This window comes from Notothenia rossii, assembly GCF_949606895.1.
Source record: "Notothenia rossii genome assembly, chromosome: 5".
Classification (NCBI taxonomy): Eukaryota; Metazoa; Chordata; class Actinopteri; order Perciformes; family Nototheniidae; genus Notothenia; species Notothenia rossii.
In genome coordinates this window covers 15,736,779-15,756,667 of record NC_136903.1, presented here as the reverse complement: position 1 = coordinate 15,756,667, position 19,889 = coordinate 15,736,779, and the positions used below count along the sequence as shown (strand labels likewise).

The 19,889-nt window shown below is 39.6% G+C and overlaps 3 protein-coding genes and 1 pseudogene across 6 annotated transcripts in view; 3 read left to right on the top strand and 1 right to left on the bottom strand.

Moving 5' to 3' along the window:
* Positions 1-22: 22 nt before the first annotated feature.
* hacd3 (3-hydroxyacyl-CoA dehydratase 3) lies at positions 23-4,480 on the top strand. The gene is made up of 11 exons (XM_079681680.1): positions 23-236; positions 871-913; positions 1,004-1,077; positions 1,179-1,343; positions 1,993-2,041; positions 2,162-2,272; positions 2,391-2,518; positions 2,623-2,735; positions 3,417-3,523; positions 3,601-3,732; positions 3,815-4,480. Exons 1-11 carry the CDS (start codon positions 159-161, stop codon positions 3,889-3,891), a joined length of 1,077 nt encoding a protein of 358 aa, XP_079537806.1. The 5' UTR covers positions 23-158; the 3' UTR covers positions 3,892-4,480.
* On the bottom strand, positions 4,165-9,105 carry ints14 (integrator complex subunit 14). The gene is made up of 12 exons (XM_079681679.1): positions 9,014-9,105; positions 8,427-8,708; positions 8,169-8,276; positions 7,882-8,037; positions 7,275-7,393; positions 7,033-7,175; positions 6,858-6,950; positions 6,412-6,556; positions 6,147-6,280; positions 5,718-5,836; positions 5,068-5,133; positions 4,165-4,988 (listed from the first exon to the last, which is right to left on the bottom strand). The coding sequence occupies exons 2-12, from the start codon at positions 8,646-8,648 to the stop codon at positions 4,755-4,757; spliced, it is 1,539 nt and encodes a 512-aa protein (XP_079537805.1). The 5' UTR covers positions 8,649-8,708; positions 9,014-9,105; the 3' UTR covers positions 4,165-4,754.
* A 1,008-nt stretch (positions 9,106-10,113) lies between these two features.
* LOC307041292 (sodium/potassium/calcium exchanger 2-like) lies at positions 10,114-12,825 on the top strand (annotated as a pseudogene). The gene is made up of 2 exons: positions 10,114-10,859; positions 12,667-12,825. The product of its transcript is annotated as a sodium/potassium/calcium exchanger 2-like (transcript).
* The window catches only part of slc24a1 (solute carrier family 24 member 1), an 11,069-nt gene continuing 2,373 nt past the window's right edge, over positions 11,194-19,889 (top strand). Inside the window, exons 1-13 of one of the 3 annotated variants that reach the window (XM_079682327.1) lie at positions 11,194-11,504; positions 11,576-11,646; positions 11,886-12,060; positions 12,667-12,821; positions 12,914-13,047; positions 14,617-15,759; positions 16,560-16,619; positions 16,906-17,014; positions 18,031-18,111; positions 18,508-18,590; positions 18,754-19,026; positions 19,114-19,203; positions 19,659-19,825. In XM_079682327.1, the coding sequence (XP_079538453.1) occupies positions 14,749-15,759; positions 16,560-16,619; positions 16,906-17,014; positions 18,031-18,111; positions 18,508-18,590; positions 18,754-19,026; positions 19,114-19,203; positions 19,659-19,825 (1,874 nt within the window). In that variant the 5' untranslated portion in view covers positions 11,194-11,504; positions 11,576-11,646; positions 11,886-12,060; ... (1 more) ...; positions 12,914-13,047; positions 14,617-14,748. Of the gene's footprint in view, positions 11,505-11,575; positions 11,647-11,885; positions 12,061-12,666; positions 12,822-12,913; positions 15,760-16,559; positions 16,620-16,905; positions 17,015-18,030; positions 18,112-18,507; positions 18,591-18,753; positions 19,027-19,113; positions 19,223-19,658; positions 19,826-19,889 lie in introns of those variants that run through there. The other 2 variants (XM_079682329.1, XM_079682328.1) reach the window with 2 other exon arrangements.

The window sequence follows — 19,889 nt, the reverse complement described above, 5'->3', positions numbered from 1 at the left end:
GTATCGTGTACGAGCACGTCGTAACGTTGACAGATGGCGAACGTGCGCATTCACAGAATATTCTGGGTATTTGCTGACGGCTAGCATGAAGCGAGGACAGTTTAATCATTGTTTAGCCTGACACTTTAAAAAAAAAAATCTACACAAAAAGCGGAACAATGCCGCTCACACCCCTCGTTTACTGGGCTCAACGCCACGAAGACATTTACCTGCGAGTGGAGCTGACAGACGCTCAGGTGAGCTAACAATAGGGTATCATGCAGGACGTAGATTTACCAAGGAACATGCTTTCTGTCAGGGCTTGTCATTTATTGTATGCCTCTAAGGGTAAATATTAAATTAGGCAAATGAAGTGTGCTGGTTCCTGTACTTGCCCTCGCTGGGTAGCTGCACACTTTGCATGTTTACGAGATATGATATTAACAAAGCCCTCTGTTAAGGCATGTTGTCATGGATTTAATCAAATGTGTATACTATAGTCAGTTGCATAAGTTAATTTATCCTTTTCAAATGTGGCATCATTGTGGTCATAGTTTTGTGTCCTGATAGCACTGAAGGTTACTGTGGGTGTTACACAGAAAACGGAAACAAGATCTGACACAGGGTGTTAATTCTGTTAAACAGCTCATTTCCTCCAGAGTGTCTTAAAACAAGGAACAACAAATTGTTGCTGCTGGTAATTAAATGTCACTATAGCACTCTATAATCCACTGTTGATGCATTAGTGTTAAAGAAGCATTGACTTCAAATTCAACAGGGTTATTGTCTGAAACCAGTTGTGTTGAGGTTGTAATATCATTATTTAATTCAAATCTAAATATTTAAGAGGAAGTACAAACTAGCCATCGGCCACTCTGCTTCTTGTTGCAGGATATAGATGTGCATGTCCATGAAAACATCCTTCAGTTTAAAGGTAACATACATTTCATGTTTATTTGACAATGCAAATGTTTTAGGAAATGAATGATTTGTGACATTTCTTTTTGTGTGTGTGTGTGTGTAGCCCAGGGCCATGGTGCGAAAGGACAACATGATTATGAGTTTAGCTTGGAGTTTCTTTCACCAGTAAAGCCAGAGGTATGTTTCTATTCAAAGACCACTCCTAGCTATCTGCTGCTCCTTTCTTCATATTCCTTCTAGTTTTGCTGACTGTGCTCTATAAATGAATCTGTCTGCAGGTGATCCACAGGTCCACGCAGCGCCAGGTGAGCATCACGGTGAAGAAAGGGCAGCACGGTTGGTGGGAGAGACTGACGCTGAAGGAGCGCAAACCGGTGTTCCTGGCTCCGGACTTTGACCGCTGGCTGGACGAGTCGGATGCTGAGATGGAGATCCGGGAAAAAGTAAGATTTAAAGGTCACCTATTATGCAAAATCCACTTTTTCATGTATTTTCTCCATCAACATGTGTAAATGTGTAAAGAGATTCTGAAAGTTTCAGGAAAAAATATTTGCTCTCTTTTTGTCCTGATCCATTTATATAAAAACCTGCTGATCAGATTTTGGTCACTTTATGATGTCATAACGATGTTTTTGGCTTATGTAACCATTAGCCAATAACCACCAAGGTACCCCCCACCTTATCACCTGAATCTCCTCCTAGAGCACCATTGTGTTCTTTTTAACCAAATATCTCAGAGGGGCGTGGGGAGTGGCTCCTTATTTTCATCTAAAGTTAAAGACAGAGAATCAGCACCTTTGAAACAGGGCTGAAACAGAGGGGATTATGGGATGCATGATCTGTTTGGTGTTTGGAGCCAAACACTTCAGAGACATGTTTGTATATATCTGAGACCTATACTATATTGATTAAAAACAGTATAATAGGGGACCTTTAAGTTATTGCATCAGAGGGACATTGTAATACTGTATATTTAACAGATGGTTAAATAACATACTCAATAATTCAAATGACTAAATTATTATAGTAATATTGACACAGAAAGCAAAGATTGAAAACGTATTAACCTACATTTTATTGTTCTTAAAAAAGGATGAGAAAAAGAACAGGCTGAAGGCTTCCAGGCATAAAGAGGAAGAAGGTGAGTTCACATCTCCCATGATCCTTTGAGGTTTTTCGCTGTAGTCTTTTCCATATAACTTTAATCAAGCAAGTTGATGTTGGTTGCTTCAATGTTTTTTTGTTCTTTCAAATGTTCCAGGGTTTATCAGCCTGAAAACAGCCTTCCTGTTTGTCTATAACCTGGTGCAGTTTCTTGGTTTTTCATGGATCTTTGTCAACATGACCGTGCGGCTCTTCATCTTTGGCCAAGGTGAGAAAAACAAAAACTGCTGCGGCTTTACATTTGCTATTGTTTTTCTTCTGTGATCGATTTGTTCACAAATACCATGGAAAGAATGATTATTTATAATGATACTCTCTCTTTCCAGATTCTCTCTACGACACATTTCACACCATATCGGACGTGATGTTCTTCTGCCAGATCTTGGCTGCAGTCGAAGTCCTCAACGCTGCTTTTGGTGTCGTCCACTCGGGTGTTATTCCAACTCTTATACAGGTGTGCGAGGCTTGTTTGATGTGAAGGGAAACCTGGATGTGTTACAAAGAGCTGATTCATTTAGAATGCAAGTACTTATTTGATGGGTTTTGTTTTCTTATTAGGTGGTTGGAAGGAATTTTGTCCTCTTCATCATCTTTGGTAGTTTGGAAGAAATGCACAACCGGCCTGTTGTGTTCTTCGTCTTCTATCTGTGGAGTGCCATTGAGATTGTGCGGTAAGTAAGCATCTGCATGGTTGGTGAACAGTCACTTCATGGGACTAGGTAAAGGCTAACGTTTCTTTTCAAGTCCTAGAACAATCTTTTGTATGAAGCCAGTATATATAAATCCTTTTGCTGAATTGTGGATTTTGTTTTCAATAAGATATATAAGTTTAAACAATGTTGTAAATGTATGTCATACAAAGGACACACATTTGATGGTACCCGTTTCTAAAATATCAGAATTGGTTGCTTTTCTTGTCCTTAAATTATAGTTAAATAAATATTTTTGTGTTTTGACTGTTAGGATAAAACAAGACATTTAATGGCCTCATATTTTGCTCATAATGATTTCACACTGTTTTCCAATGCTTTATAGATCAGACAGAATGAGTCGTGACAGATTATTTGATAGTGAAAATAATAAATAGCTGCAGTCCAATGGAAACGCTGTTTTGTGGCATTAACAGTTGACTCAACAAGTGCAGTAAAAATGCACAGTGAAGATCCCTTTGTTGCAGCAAAGTCACAGACTCAACCTGACTAAGGTTTGAGGTTCTCTCAGCAGAAGTTGGTGTTACATTAATCAACAGAACAGCAAGCAGATCATTTAGCCTACATTGTTATAAAGGTGCCTCAGTTGATGAGCGACACGTCTTGTTTCCTCCATCAAATAACATTCATCTCCAATTTTAGGTATCCATTTTACATGCTGGGCTGCTTCAACACAGAGTGGAAAACTCTGACATGGCTGCGGTACACAATCTGGATACCACTGTATCCATTAGGTGTTTTAGCAGAAGGTGAGCTTGTTTACGTCTCTTGGTATCAATACAAAATAATCACATACAAGTACTAAAGTGTCTCTAAATCCCTACAGCTGTTGCTGTAATACAATCCATTCCCATCTTTGATGAGACCAAACTCTTCAGCATTCCTCTGCCGAAAGCCCTCGGTACTTCCACCAGCTTCTCTTTCGTCCTGTACATCTATCTGGTCCTCATGTTTCTTGGTAAGTTTGCACATACATCATTATCTATATATTATCTTCAAATGTCAGCTTTTTTGTACTAATGTCAATCTTTCTATTTTAGGACTGCTTATCAACTTTCGTCATCTCTACAAGCAGAGGAAGAGGCGTTTCCGTACCAAGAAGAGGAAAGCTAATTGAGGTTCAGAACAAACAACACCTCTGCTGCCTGCCTGCTTAAACGCTTTCAAACCATGTTTCAGGTCAAACTGTTTCTTTGTTATGAAGACAGTTTCCTTATCCATAGTTTTTCTTACTAAAACAATTGAATTAGTGTTCACCCTGAACAACCCACAGATGATGCAACATGTCATCATTGCACTGACGTCTCATTTACTGATTAATTCCTCTGGTATTTAAAAAAAAAAAGTTTTGTAGATTAGTTAAAAGATGTAATAAGCCATAAAAAGTATACACATGTGATTCCATTTATTTTCCTTTTGATATTGTTGGTGTTTCTTAATGCAGTGGTAGTCCTCCTGATGTCGTTTATAATAACAATGTGTGTATGAATGAAGAAAGTACAAAGTTCTCAACAAATACTGTATTCGTTCTGAAACATCCCACAAACCTCAGGGACCATTACACTGGTGACTGCTCAAATACAGAGGGGCGGTTGTCCCTTTAGCTCAATAACCTACTTTGTAGAATTTGTATTTTGACAATTATATGAATTTCGAAAGCCAAGTTTGACATGTTTACTTGAAAATGAATAAAAGGACATTTTAAATCTAGTCAATTTGTGAAAAAAGTCCTACAAAGGAACATGTAAAAAAATATGTACACGCTAACATTTTACAAAACCTTCACAAGGTACATTTAGCCATTTTCAGGCAGTATCAAAGAAGGAGTGCACGTCATCACACTGACTCATCCTGGGTCCACACGGCTTCTGAAGCGGCCCCTTTGAGTCCTTTAAACAACAACAGACGCTGTGTCATCGTTGGTCCACACAGGCTGATGTTGCTAGATCTCAGTCAATTCTTCACTCTTTCAGACAAGGCTCAGCTGGAGAAGTCAGTGTGCATGGGAGCGATATTGTGGTCAAAAGCAGCGTACTGGGAGTCCCCGGTGCTGGCCAGTTTGAGCTGCTGTGCGGCGTGGGACAGCTGGAAGGCAGCGTCAGGGTGGGCCGAGTCGGGCAGCAGGGTGCACTCTCTCTCCAGCAGGTCGGCCACGCCCTTCAGGAGCTCCCAGAAACCGAACGCCAACGCAGCCTTACGCAGACGGTTCAGCTCCTGACACATTGAATTGGAAAAGCGTCATTAATTTGATGGAAAGATCAAGTTCTAAGTTAAGAGAATCTGCTAGATTTACCTTGTAGAAGGTTTGAGTTTTATCAGGCAGCTTCCTTGCATTCCTCAGGATCTTCTGCACATCAGTCTTTAATAGGAAAAACAACAATAAATAGTCAATGATTGCCAGAAAGGACCCTTTAAACATTCTTTGACTCATTTTTACAGAAACATTCATTCAACGACTCCTTTAAACCAAACACACGGTAAAGGCTTTAGTGGTATATCTTACAAACAAGCTTTTACTGTTTTCAGCCTCCCAAATATGGAGATTCATAGCTATTCCCTGTTTCATTTCATATTAAAGTCAATATATTTTAAATTACAATATCTTCTGGGTTTGGGACTGACGAGATGACATCACCTTAGAATCTGGGGCTGACATTCTATAGAACGATTAATAGAGAAAATAATTGGCATATTCATTGATAGACAATAATCGTTAGTTGCGGGCCTTCCTATGAGCCCTGAGACTCCATAGAGAGTCCATAGGAGCCTGTTAATTCTACTTCAATGCACAGAATTGATAAAAATATGATACTTTTAATTTATTAAAAGGTCCTAGCTATAATGTATTGAGGGAAAACAGTCTCTCTGAAATATGGCATGTGGACATTAATCATAAAAGACTTTAACAAACAGCAGTGCTTGTTTCCAGTGACTTTCCAGTACCTGTAGCCCACTGGCCTTGATCCACACCGTGACATTCTGCGCATAGCTTCGTTTGACTGAAGGCTGCAGAGGGAAAGGACTTTTACTGTCATCCTCTCCATAGGGATTCTCAGCTGCCTCTGAAACACAACGAGGGTCAGAAAACATCAGAGTGAAGCCACACATTGAATGCCAGCCAAATATAGACTGTTTAATTATTAACTGCTTGATTATGAACACAGAGGCCTTTGGTCTCAAGGATTTACCTGTTCAAGGTTAGTGTGTCATAGGTTATGTTGTACTGCTGAGTTAAACAATATCCTTAAAATGACCTTATATATTAAATTATGCCTTCAGGAAAAATAAGCCATATAGTATTCGAACAATATGCTTAAGAGACCCTTTGTTTTGTTGAAATTGCTGTTTGTCAGGTCTGGGGTTATGAGTTACCTGATATTGGTCCCAAATGTGTGATCTTGCCCAGCCAAGGCAGAGGCTCCGACCCAGGCTCAAACAGAGACATCATCAGGTTCGACTTCTTCTTGCTGTCTGCTTGGGAGTAAAGCATGCCGTACCACTCCGGCCTGAAGAAAAACAAACATGGTTTAGACCACTTCATGAAAAACTCCTTTCATTATGCAGGTGCCTTAATATTTAAATGCACTAATTTCTGACCACAACAGAATTGAAATATGTTTATATATATATATCTTACCCCAGCTGGACGAGGGCCACCATGCCCTCCACTTTAAGGCTGCCATGTAAGAGTACACAGAAGTTTGGATTTTTGCCTGCCATTTGACTGGCAGAGGGTTCCTCCTCAAGCTCATCGGTGGCTCCTGTGCCAACTTCATCCACCTCTGAAATCAAAAATGTATAAAGTTGATTGTAAATACTGAAACCTGACATGTGGCATTCATGAGAGCTCATTGATTGTTCGTGTTTTAAGCCGGGCTTCACCCGACAAAGGTTTAAAGAACAACGATGATTTTTTTTCTGCTGCTGCTGGTTGCAAAAAGACATGGATGACCGTTAACTGGTTTCAAACCTTCCACTCCTCAGAGATAATCAGAGAATATTTTGCTAAAATCAGTTCCACCAAAATCAATGAGCGTATAGCTGACATGAAATATAAGTTAATCTTTTCTAAAAACCACTAACCTTTGTTTACATTAATAGGCAGTACCAAGTGTCTGGAAATAACAGGAGGACTGGATATATCAGCAATTTCAATGAAGCCCACTAATTCCAAATCTGAAACAAGTAAAACAGAACAAAGATGAGTTATAGCAAAACATGGATTAACGTGAACTGACGTTTGAGGCGATCTAGGTACCTGGGTTGATGGAGCGTGGCATGGGGTCCACCTCTTCATCCATCACTATAGGCTCCGGCCGAGGGAAGACCTGAACGTCTGAGGACAGGTTTCCACAGTGCAGGACCGCATGGAAGGGAGAGTACGCGTGATCAATCAGCCTCCTGAAGACAAACAAAGAAACATGTTCAAAGGCACCTAAGTAAACAGATAACACTAGAAGTGAAACCAATTCTGGACTATTTCCCCATTTGATATCTTACCCAAACATGCCCTGTACACTCTTCATGCAAAGAGGTCCCTCCATAGTGAAGATCTGTCCATCACCTCCGCTCAGATGAAGTAGCTCCTCCAAGTTGTTCATGGCATCAGTCGTCTGGAGCTGCAAGTACACAAGAAAGGAGGTGGCATTGAACAGCTGGGGCATGTATTGCAAGCACTAACTAGCTTTTATTTTTACATGGTTTCAAGGTACACTGGAGAAAAGGGTTGCTACTTGACAGAAATGACACAAAAAATGAATGTGCTAAAATATAAATATTTAAAGTTTGAATTCAGACGTAGTGGAGGAAAATTCACACCTTTTTCCCCACAGTCAAATATTGGATCAGTATTTAAAACCACTGCTTTAAGTACATCACCATGCAAAACATGTTCTTTCCAACAACCAACCAACCAACCAACCAACCATTCTCTCATCATAGGAGTTATTCAACAACATCTAAGATATAAAAACCAAGTAGATGGCTACAACATGTTCTTTATAACCAGTCGCTGACGTAAAATACAGATTTAATACATGATTTTACACTGACTGTGTCCAGATCAGGATATAAGCTAATAGAAAGTAAATGTTGACTCGCTCAGTACCTCCTCTGCATTGGCTATAGACATGATGAACATTTTTGTTGGGAAGGGGAAAGGAAGGGGGAACTTCTTGTCATCCGCACGATGCTTCAGTGATTGGAGGGATTGACGAAGAGAACCCTTTCCAATACCAAGAGATCCATCAGTGACTAGCACCACCTGCAGGACAAAGTAAGGGGGTACATCAACATAATCGTCTAAGAATAAATGGCTGAAATCACTTTGGAAAAGAAATACCAGCTTTATAAATCAAAGGGATGTGTGATGATCTTGTATAGAGACAACATTACCTGACAGGGACAGGCACTGCCCCACTCCTGCTGTACCACGCTACTAACTCCATTAAGAGCTGATTCAACACACGTTTTGTCATAGTCCTCCAGGTTGCCCAAAGCCTCCTGCACACACAAAAAAATCTATTAGAAAATCCTTAAATGTACTCCAAAGTCAGACTGGTTTTCACTGAGGTAAACAAAGGTGGTTAATCAGGAGAGCAACATATGCTTCGATTACCATGCGTCATTAGATGCACATTGTTATCATTGTACCTGTAATGCATTGTAATCTCTAGTGAAAGGCACCAAGAGCTCCCAGAGGGAAGAAAAGGCCATCAGTGATGTGAACTCCAGGCGGTAGTTTGAGGCCATGTGTTCAAATAACATATTTAGTCCGTGGACAGCCAGGTTCTTCCTCTGGAACTCGTCGCCGCCGTCCAGTGACACCGGCCGAGTCATGGACAGAGACACGTCCATCAGGATAACGGTAGGCATGGTTTACTGCTTATAAAGACCACCAGGATTAGAATTAAAGTATCCTCCAACTTGCTCCCACTGAAGGAAAATAAACAAACAACGATGCAGGAGTTAGCTATATTAAAATATGTGGCATCTGTCTCTGAAATGCATTTGAACAAACAACGACCAGTAACTACGTTGAAAGCTGAACAGAAGACATGTCACAGCAGATTACTGTTAGCTAATAGTTAGCTAGTTTTTCAGCTAACTTACGCTAGCATTTTGAAACATAATGAAATAACTATGTTGCTTGATATTTAACGAGCGTGAGATGATGATTATCTATACGTCACACTGTATAGAGAATGATTTATACAAGAACAATATTAATATATACGTGCCATTCAACGTTTCGCTCGCCATCCAGTGTTGTTTGTGTTGTAAGGTGCAACGCTACTTCCGTCCGGGTGACCGCAGTCTCTAGAATAAATAGTTCCTATGTGATTTTAGATTTATTATAGATAGTTCTATGGTGAAGATAACAGACAATATGACATTAACAGGGAAATACAACAATTATTTATTTTATGAATTTGACCGCCTCATGCAGGTAATACATTCAAGGTTAGAGTATAGATTTAGCATCCAGTGAGAAATTGTTTTTGTCAAAAAAACTGTGCTTGTTGTAAAAGGGAGGATTGTGAAAGCTCGTCCAAGAGGAATATGGTACCATGCCAGTAATGCACATTTAGTTTTTGGCATCTAATGATTTGGTAAGAATCCTAGGATTTAAAACGTTGGTGAATCCTATGATTAAACTAGTGAGTCAGAATCGTCCGATTTAAGGTAAGGCAGCTCTCACTGTCACTGTGTGTTGTACGGTAATTTAATATTAAAAAGAAACAATCATGCAAACGTCTGTCAGGCTCCAATGACCAGGTTTTAAAAAAATATATAAATTACGACAGTGAACATAATCCTCTTAGACTCGGGGTATACTTAATCCATAACTATCATCGTCCTGCAATTGTGGTTCCAATTTATTTGTGAAAGTAATGGTGTTCAAATGCGTTATTGTTTGTGACAGATGGAGAATGACTTTTGTAAAGTACACAAATAGCCTATGTTCATATCTTTATTATGGCAGGCAACAATATATTATCTAAATATAATCGAATACTTGCAAAATAACTTGTTGTGCTCCACCTGCTGATTGATTGTAATTTTATCTATTATTACAATAGGCTGGATTACAGAATGGGACAAGAAGGACACTACTGAAGTGTTGGATTCTGAACCTCCCTGGTCTGCTAGTGAGAAAGCTGGACTTGACTGTTGCCTATTCAGGCCTCTTGGTTTATGTCTCCAAAACCACATCAACATGTGTTTAGCAAAAACAAAAGAACTGCAGCTGAGATGGACCCCGTTTCTCCTCTCTTGGGTTTTTCTTTTTACACTCTACCAGCTGACTATCAGTGCCAGACTGAACGAGCCTTTGTCAATGCCTCAGATTGGAGAGGATGTTGGAGAAAGTTCAACAAAGAGGGTCGAGGAGACCACAGTACAGACTCAGTGGTTGAATGAATCCCTCACAGCAACAGATGAAACAGAGAAGCATGTGGCTCATCATTTGAATACCACACAATCTCCTGGTGAATCTCCACAATTCAAGGTCACTACCCTGAAGATCTGTTTTCTATTGAAGACCGTAGACGAGGCTGGGTGATCCTCAATATTTTTGGGATGGTGTACATGTTCATTTCACTTGCAATAGTGTGTGATGCGTTCTTTGTTCCTGCACTTGGAGTGATCACAGACAGATTGGCCATCTCTGACGATGTAGCAGGAGCCACCTTCATGGCTGCTGGAAGATCCGCTCCTACGTTTTTTGGCTTCCTCATAGGAATCTTCATCGCCCACAGCAATGTGGGTATCGGTACAATCGTTGGTCTAGCTGTGTTCAACATTTTTTTTGTGATTGGAGTGTGTGCTCTGGCTTCATGGGAAGTACTTCTTCTCACCTGGTGGCCACTTTCAGAGATGGATCCTTCTACATATTTGGCCGTATCTTACTCATCATCTTCTTCCTGGATAATGTCATTATGTGGTGGGAGAGCTTGACGCTGCTGGCAATTACACTGTCTGTGATATGCATATGCAAGTGCAATGTTCAAATAGAGCGGACCTTCAAGACTACTCTTCAAAAACAAGAAGATTGTGAGAACTTCTGTGGAGGAACCTGAAAAGGTAAGCAATCATTGAAACATGTTCTTGCTTCAAATATATTTGATATATGTTGTGTCCCACTACTCTTCACTGACTCAATATAATACATCTAGTATTTATTTTTTTAAGTGTGCGAAAAACCCTGTAGATAGGTTTATTTTGTAACAGTTTTCAGGTATTTGATCAACATGGACTTTATACATGAATGTTTCAAAAATTGTCCACAATACTGGTTTATAATTTCTATGGAACGAAATGTAATGTTTTCTCCATTTGAGTTTAAAATAAGCACAGAACAGTTTGTTATATGTGAAATATTTTTAGAAAGCATCATTCCTAAATTGATAAACGAGAAAATACACATTTCTATTCTTCTCATTTCTTATGCATTATTAACTATTGTCCAGCATGATCACATCCAATGCCTGTTTCTAGGAGGACGTGGCAGCAGGATATGATGGGTCAGGGGGCTCTGAAGATGTTTGACGGAAGGAAGACAGCATTCACTTTAGAGAAAATCAAAATGACAAAGAAGAAGAATGGGAGAAATAAGATAAACCTCTGTCTTTAAAGTGGCCTGACACACGACGTAAACAAATCACCTACCTCTTCCTGCTGTCCATCATCTTCCCTCTGTGGCTCACAGATCCAGATGTTCACAACCAGGTAAATACCCAGACACATCTCTGAGACCAGCTGCTGGTTTCCTAAATGCCACAAGTGTTTTTGTCTTTCAGAAATCCAGAAACTGATTTGTGTTCACCTTCCTGGTATCTTCTCCTACTTCATGGTCTGGTGGTCTCATCAGGTCAGTAAAGTTTAAAGTCTAAGATAAGATCACATAAGAAAAGCCTTCCTTTTGATGATAGAAATCCGGGTTTCAACACAGAAATCTGTACAGATTAGGGCTGAACGATTAATCGATTTTAAATAGAAATCGCAATTTTAAATAGAAATCGCAATTTTAAATGATGCAATTATCAAATCGCAAAGCCTGCGATTTTTTTTTTTTTCTTTGTTTATTTTTTTTTTTTTCTTGTGTGTCAGTCATCCACACCAATCAGAAGTGCTGTGCTCCACAACCAGTCATTGTTAACCAATCAGAAGTGGCACATGATAGTGTGACATGATAGGTGACAGATTGATCCAATCACCTGCCAAGTATTTTTGAAAGTGCCTGCCCTTCCCAAATGGCTTCCAATGGAGATTTCCTAGAAGTCAGGTTAGTAATGCTCCATCACATGTTTTACATCTATTACAGGGTGAATCTTAAACTGAAGCTTGACTTTAAAGCAACCCACGGAAGTTTCATGTAAGTTTAGTTCTTTCACTCGTAGCTCGAGCTGCGGGGGTACTAGAGACGGGAGCACGTTGATACGAACTTCCTAGCCGGAGATATGGCTGCATTTTACAATAAACTTCCGTTGGGTCGCTTAAAAACAAATATTGCAAATTGAATCGCAATATCTGTCAGAAAAATCGCAATTAGATTATTTCCCCAAATCGTGCAGCCCTAGTACAGATGAATAGAAAAGTACAAAAAACAGATGTATGAACAACTATAGTGTTATACAAGATTGAACTTTACAAGATACATTAAAGACAACAGCTATGAGGTAAAATGGCAGTTAAAGGGACAAGTTGTGGTTTCAACAAAGAGGTTAATTGAGAGCAGAAAAACGGATTTTGACATTAACATAAAGTCTGATCAAATTCTCCTTGAAACAGTGATTGTGTATTGAAACCAAGTTTAAGAGTGTTTTTGAGCCCCTGAGATCAGTTTTGTATATTGTATTTATGTGCTGGTTTACACTTTTCGGTGGGTTAGACCATTGGCATCCCAAAGGAGATTATGGGCCTGACGATCCTGGCTGCAGGGGTTACCCTCCCTGACGTCATCACCAGTGTGATTGGCGGTAAAGGCCTGGGGGACATGGCTGTGTCCAGCTCTGTGGGCAGCAACATCTTCAACATCAGAGTGGGGTGAGCTGAAGCAACCTGATGTTTCACAATTTTAAAATGAACTCTGATTAACATGCAGACGACAGGTTTCTTTGTCTTTTTCTTTACACAAGTCTTCCAGTGCCATGGCTCCTGTACTCATCCTTCCACGGTTTTGCTCCAGTGGCCGTCAGCAGCAACGGGCTCTTCTGTTCTGTCGTGCTGCTCTTCATCATGCTCTTCTTTTTCATTATGTCTATTGCTTCCTGTAAGTGGAAGTTGAATAAGATGCTGGGTTTCACCATGTTCCTACTTTACCTTTTTGGGGCTCAGCCTGATGTTGGAGTATCACATCATTGTCTGTCCTGTTTAGTGGATGACAGAGGGCTTACACATTGTTGAATTATGTTTGTACAAAAGCTCATGATATAAATGTATATGTGTATGCTTTCAATTTTTTATGAATGACTCCTTCATTTGTAGGATTTATGATCTGATGGCAAGTGTAACAGTTTAATCTGCGACATTTATGCTAGTATACAAACACATACACTTCTGCATCTCTTTTATGCACCAACATTGCAACATGTCCGATTAGCCAATAATGCTAGATGTGACTCAGCTTTTCCTGTGACCCGAGGCTGCAGATAAGTTCTGTTGCATAAATGAAGTAAAGATATTTCCAGGTCATTATGCAGAACTTTGATCTCTGTTCTCTTTTCAAACCTGTTGCTACACTGCCTCTTCCCAAGAACTGTGATGTAAACTTGAATGAAGTGTGGTCAGTTCTGTAGGGAGTTTAAATGAGTCATATTTATATTTGTACACTATAACCACATCCATGTCCTCATGGTTGAAATGATTGCTATGATGTCGATGATTTTATTGATATTGACAACATATTTTGGGGAATTTTAAATACCTTATTGCTCCAAAAGTAAAAAAACACCTACTATAATATATATAAACTAGATATATATAATTCGTATGACTATTTTTACATTTATATTTTATATTAAAGAAGCATGAAAAAAACAAATAACCGTATACACTGAAATATAAATAGAGAATTTAGATTATATCACTAAAATAAAAATATGCCCATGTCGTCATGCCTGCTTTTTTACTTCATTATTCTTAAATTTGTATTTAATTTAATTTGTTAAATAACAGTAGTTTTTCTTTGTTTAATAAAAGCACAGAAAAAATCCCTATAGTCTGTCATATCAATCTTTACTACCAATGGCCAGATAATACAATGTGTACGTTACCTTAAATGACATATTACAGAGGTAGGCTCTTGATCAAGTAAGAGTGAGACAATGGACATAATCCTCTTAGAAGACTTCAGGTATTATGCTGAGCCATTATAAAGACTCGTCCCGTGTCCTACATAGCACTCCAGCCATTTGCATCAGTTTGGACTTGTTTGCACCCTAATAACCATCAGGGGAAATCTGGCTTTAGATATTGTTTCCCCCTCGACTCTGGAAGACATTGGTTCTGTGGTAAGTCTGCCTCTTTAAATTAAGTTAATTGGGTTTTTCTCAGTGTGATTTGTGTAGAAATTAGATTAGCCCCTTTTTACAGGATATTTGAATGGTTATTTTATTTTATTGTTTTCACCTCTCTCCTTTTGTTCATTCTGTTTTGGAAAAAAAAAACAACATGCAGATAAAGCTGCTTCTAAATGAGCTTATCACTAATACTATGATAGACATTGATCTAATAGTACGGTGGCTGTTAGAATAGTTCTCACGTTTTCAAATGAAACCTAATTCTTTGTAACCTGCTTTCTAATCATTTTGTCTCTGATGCCTCTTTCGAAACACAACAGGCTGCCAAGGGATTGAGGATGCCATGAATCACACCACCAGAGTTTTAGATTCTGTTGCCCCACGGTCTGCTGGGGAGAGAGCTGGAGTTGTTGTGTCTCCATAGCCAGTATCACCACTGCTTTGGAGGGAAAATGTTTTGTGCAAGGAGGAAGCGACTACAGCTCTGCCGGGTCCTGTTTCTCCTCTCCGGGGTTTTTATTTGTACACTCTACCAGCTGACTATCAGTGCCAGACTCTACAAGCCTTTGCCAATGCCTCAGATTGGAGAGGATTTTGAAGAAGGTTCAACAGAAGGGGTTAATGAGGCCACAGTAGAGACTCAGGGGTCGGAGGAACCTCTCACTGCAACACATGAATTTGAGCCAACAGATCAAACAACGCCAGGGATACATGTGGCACATTCGGATATAAATTCAAATGTTGAAGCATTCACCCCCACTGAACCTCCACTATCACCAACTACAAAACGGACTATGGTGCATTGCATCTTTGTGGCACCTGAGCCTCCACAGGAGACACCCTCACCAACTCCAGCTCTTCCTGGTGAAGCTCCATACTTGAAGGGAGACTACCCTGAAGATCTATTTTCTGTTGAAGACCGTAGACGAGGCTGGGTGATCCTCCACGTTTTTGGGATGTTGTACATGTTCATTTCACTTGCAATAGTGTGTGATGAGTTCTTTGTTCCTGCGCTGGGGGTGATCACAGAGACTTTAGCCATCTCTGACGACGTAGCAGGAGCCACCTTCATGGCTGCTGGAGGTTCTGCCCCCGAACTGTTCACCTCCTTGATAGGAGTCTTCATCGCTCACAGCAATGTGGGTATCGGCACAATTGTTGGTTCAGCTGTGTTCAACATTTTGTTTGTGATCGGGATGTGTGCTTTATTTTCACGGGAGATACTTCATCTCACCTGGTGGCCACTTTTCAGAGATGGATCCTTCTACATATTTGGCCTTATCTTACTCATCATCTTCTTCCTGGATAATGTCATAATGTGGTGGGAGAGCTTGACGCTGCTGGCCTGTTACACTGTGTATGTGATTTTCATGAAGTTTAATGTGCAAATTGAACAAACCTTCAAGTCCCTACTCTTCAAAAACAAGAACCTTGTGAGGATTGCTATAGGGGAACCTGAAAAGGTAAGCACTCAGAAAATGACTCTGATCTTGAATTTAGTTTTTCATGTCCTTAATTGACACAACAATGATTCTTGAAGGCATTTCAATCAGAGTGTTGTGTGACATACTTTTTTAATTACCACGGTATGCAATTGAGAACAAATCTATGGTGCTTCAAATAACAATATGTCCAACTATTGAAGACAAGAAAAATTCTCGTCATGAGTTTCACGTTTGCAAATCTTGTGATATTTTTAGTCCATAAAACATAAGAACATTTTTAAATTTGAAACGTGTCCTTTCCCTCATTCATCATTCTGTTTCAGTGTAGTTTATTACGGTAACAGAAATTCACATCACTCATCACTCGTGACATGTCTACTGCAACCTGTGGGGTTTTATGCAAATCTTGTTAAAGAGTGAAATGATTCTAGCAAAGGCTTTAGTGGATCCAAAGCTGATCAATGACATAGACTAATCCTTTGAGGATCTGGAGCTCTACAGTATGAGCCACGGTTCTACTGATGGAGCTGTATGTCCAGCAAATGTAATTATCTGATATATTTAAAATGCTTTATTACATCATACATAATCATTCTAGAGGGTTTTTATTTGTATTTCATGTAATTTGAACGAGGTATAATTTCATAAAATCATAATCCTGTTCATGAAACAGAGTTGTATCTTTTTGTTCTGCCATGTAACACAAACAAGACCCCCTAAGTTGTTTTTGACATATATATTTAGGCTCTACCAAAATGAAAAATCGTTGGTTAATCTCTCCTATGAATGATCTCTGTTAAAAACATTGTTCCATGCAGGTAAACGGCGACGCTGAACATAATGCCCTTCCTGCTCAAGGGGACAAGAAACTGTTAAAGGTAAAAAAAACATATAATAAACTCCAAAAAGAAAGACACAAATAACCATATCCTCATAGACACTAACAATGTTCAATTATCTACATGTTATCCTACATCTTATTGACCTTTCTGTGGTTGCATTTATCGTAACTTGGAGTAAACAAGCCTTCCTTCAATTGCTTCATTATCTTATTAAGAAAAAAACAAAAGCATTGCTTCCACTACAACACGATTCTCTATCATTGATGTTTCATTGTTTGCAATTATGAGAAGCTACCGTGTCATCGGCCCTCTCTTTTCCCAGTTGAAGCCATCCCTTCAGCGAGGGGGGAGCTCAGCTTCTTTACACAACAGCACCATGAGAAACACCGTCTTTCAACTCATGATCCACACATTGGACCCTATAGGAGAGGGTGAGTACCATATCCCCACACTGATGCCCCTATCTTTGCTCATTGTCTGCCTTTCGAAGGGCTCCTGTTAAGAGTGGTTGGCAACTACCTCCCCCTTGTAATTGGAAATGGATTAGCGTTTCCCAAATGAAGACAGCACTTAATTAAGATTTATACGAAGCAGATAAATACCTTGGTCTATGGCGGCATCTGGTGTGGGCCCACAGTGAAAAAAAACTCAAGAAACACAGCTGTCTCTGCCAACAGATTATTGTTATTCACCTTTAGTCCTTTACTAATTTATCGGTATATAAGGTGCCTGCAGCACCTTATATACCGATAAATTAGCGATAAATTAGCTGGTCAAATAATGGGAGGAAAGACTCACCCTTAACAGCTTTTCAAATGGTTTTCCCTGAGAAGTTAGTCGTGTCTCGTACAACAATGTGCATATCCGTATGTCCCAAATGTGTTGGCTCTGACTCCTGGTTTGATACCTCTTAGGCCTCCAGGCAGCAAACACTCCAACACAATAATAAGCTTTTGAAGAGCCACAAACTCTGGATCACAGCCAGAAGCCAATGTATCAGCCTGACTCCAACATTAGACATGCTTTAAATGTTATATCAAATCAAGTTTATATTAAAATGTATGTTCTGATATCGTGTACTGCATGGTAATCAATATCGACCTCTGTTATAAATGATGCTTACTTGAGGGGGGAGTATATCGCCTGAGAGACCGTGGTAAAGGGACAGCAAATTATTCTAATTATTAATAAAAACAATACATACTTGTCAATTTTAAACAAATTGTAAGAGCATACTTCATGTACCGTATGATGGCTGTTTATTGTAGGACTTGTCCTCTCATGACGTTGCTCTGTGCTGCAGGAAGTATGTTGATGCTGTTGCAGGTTATTATGTTTTACTGCCAGTTTTTTCGATGCTTAACTTATTAAGGGCTTAGGGCATTGTCCTGTGAAATTGAATTTGTTCCTCGTATAATCTTCAGTTTATTTCGGATTTTTTTTGCAGGGAAATTTAAGGATAAGGCTGAGACACTGAATAGTGTGGCTAGAGGGGCGACAGACATCAAAACTCAGGACAAACGTGAAGGTAATGTGGAATGATGTAATGGTCAGACACTTTGTGCCTTGCTCATGAACAGAGTCTCAAAGCTGGGCTGCAGAAAGTCAAATGAAAAGTGTATACTTGTGAAGGTAAAAAAAAATAGAATATCAAGTTGCATACAGGTACAATATACCCTTACAGAAACACAGGGTGGTAAAGACTAAGCAAATGGCCTAAAGGAGTGTGTGATAACATCCAAATACATATTCATAGACAGTTCATTTAATTCAGTTGCCACAAGGATAACATCATTTATCATGTAACAGCAAATTCACTGCATTTCTCCATATTACTGGCCCTAAAGGCTTGGAATCGGAAGTATTTCAGAAAGCTAAAGAGACATCAGGGAAATGCACAACATTTTTGGGATTCCTTTCACAGATGGTGGAGATAAACCTGAGGCGACCAAAGAGCGAGAGGCGGCCCCAGCACCGGATGAGCAGGATCACCCAGAGGACAAGAAGGTACTTAAAAAGCCCAGAAGTCAGTCTTTGATACCTGTCTATGTCAGAGTCAAAATGTATGTAGCAACAACTATAAGCAAAGGTCTCCTTACCTTCGGCTTCTTTTGGTTGTTCTTTTAATTCTGTTCTGCTTCGACTGTTCATCATGATTTCTTCATGTCAGGAGGATGTGCCAACAGGAGAGGATGGGTCAGGAGGCTCTGACAATGAGGAAGATGACAGTCAAGAAGATAGCAAAGAGTCCAGTGAAGAAGAAGAAGAAGAAGAAGAGGAGGAGGAGGAAGAGGAGGAGGAGGGCGATGAAGAAGAAGAGGAGAAAGAAGATGAGCCTTTGTCTTTAGAGTGGCCTGAAACACGACGTAAACAAGCCACCTACCTCTTCCTGCTGCCCATCATCTTCCCTCTGTGGCTCACAGTTCCAGATGTTCGCAACCAGGTAAAGACAGGAGGATTTCTGAGACAAGCTGTTGTATCTTTAACACCTCCACACTTTTGCTATAACATCTCTTACTTTGTTGAACAGAAATCCAGACATTTCTTTGTCGCCACTTTTCTGGGCTCTATCATCTGGATTGCCGTTTTCTCCTACTTCATGGTTTGGTGGGCCCATCAGGTCAGCTACTGGAGATTAGGTTAGAGATTGAATAGGAAATTATTTTGTAATAATACAAAGAAAAAAATCTAATACATTTGAATTTCATTACACAATAACACCCACGTGTTGTACTTATCTGCTGTGTTTATAATGAACAACTTGAAAGCAATATGTAACACTCTCCAGTTTCTATCTTTTTAATGAAAATATAATAATAATACTTGCATTAAGTAATAACCAACCAAAATGTTATCATCTGTACACACATTATAGTAGTTTGGGCCAATGAAAAATAATCTATTGAACCAATTTAATCTTTTAAAAGGTATTTGGATTCAGGATATTTTGTGATTAACTGAATCAACATTGTTTTTATAATGGCATACAACATTGTATGAATGTAGACGCCCATTTTGCTTTTCTATTACATAATGCATGTATTATGAACATGTAACTCTAGTTTGCCCCTGTAGGTGGGTGAGACCATCGGCATCTCAGAGGAGATTATGGGCCTGACGATCCTGGCTGCAGGGACCTCCATCCCTGACCTCATCACCAGTGTGATCGTGGCGCGTAAAGGCCTGGGGGACATGGCTGTGTCCAGCTCGGTGGGCAGCAACATCTTCGACATCACAGTGGGGTGAGATGCAATATCCTCTTGTGTCACGATCATACAAAAAAGTTCTCATGAACACTCAGACGAT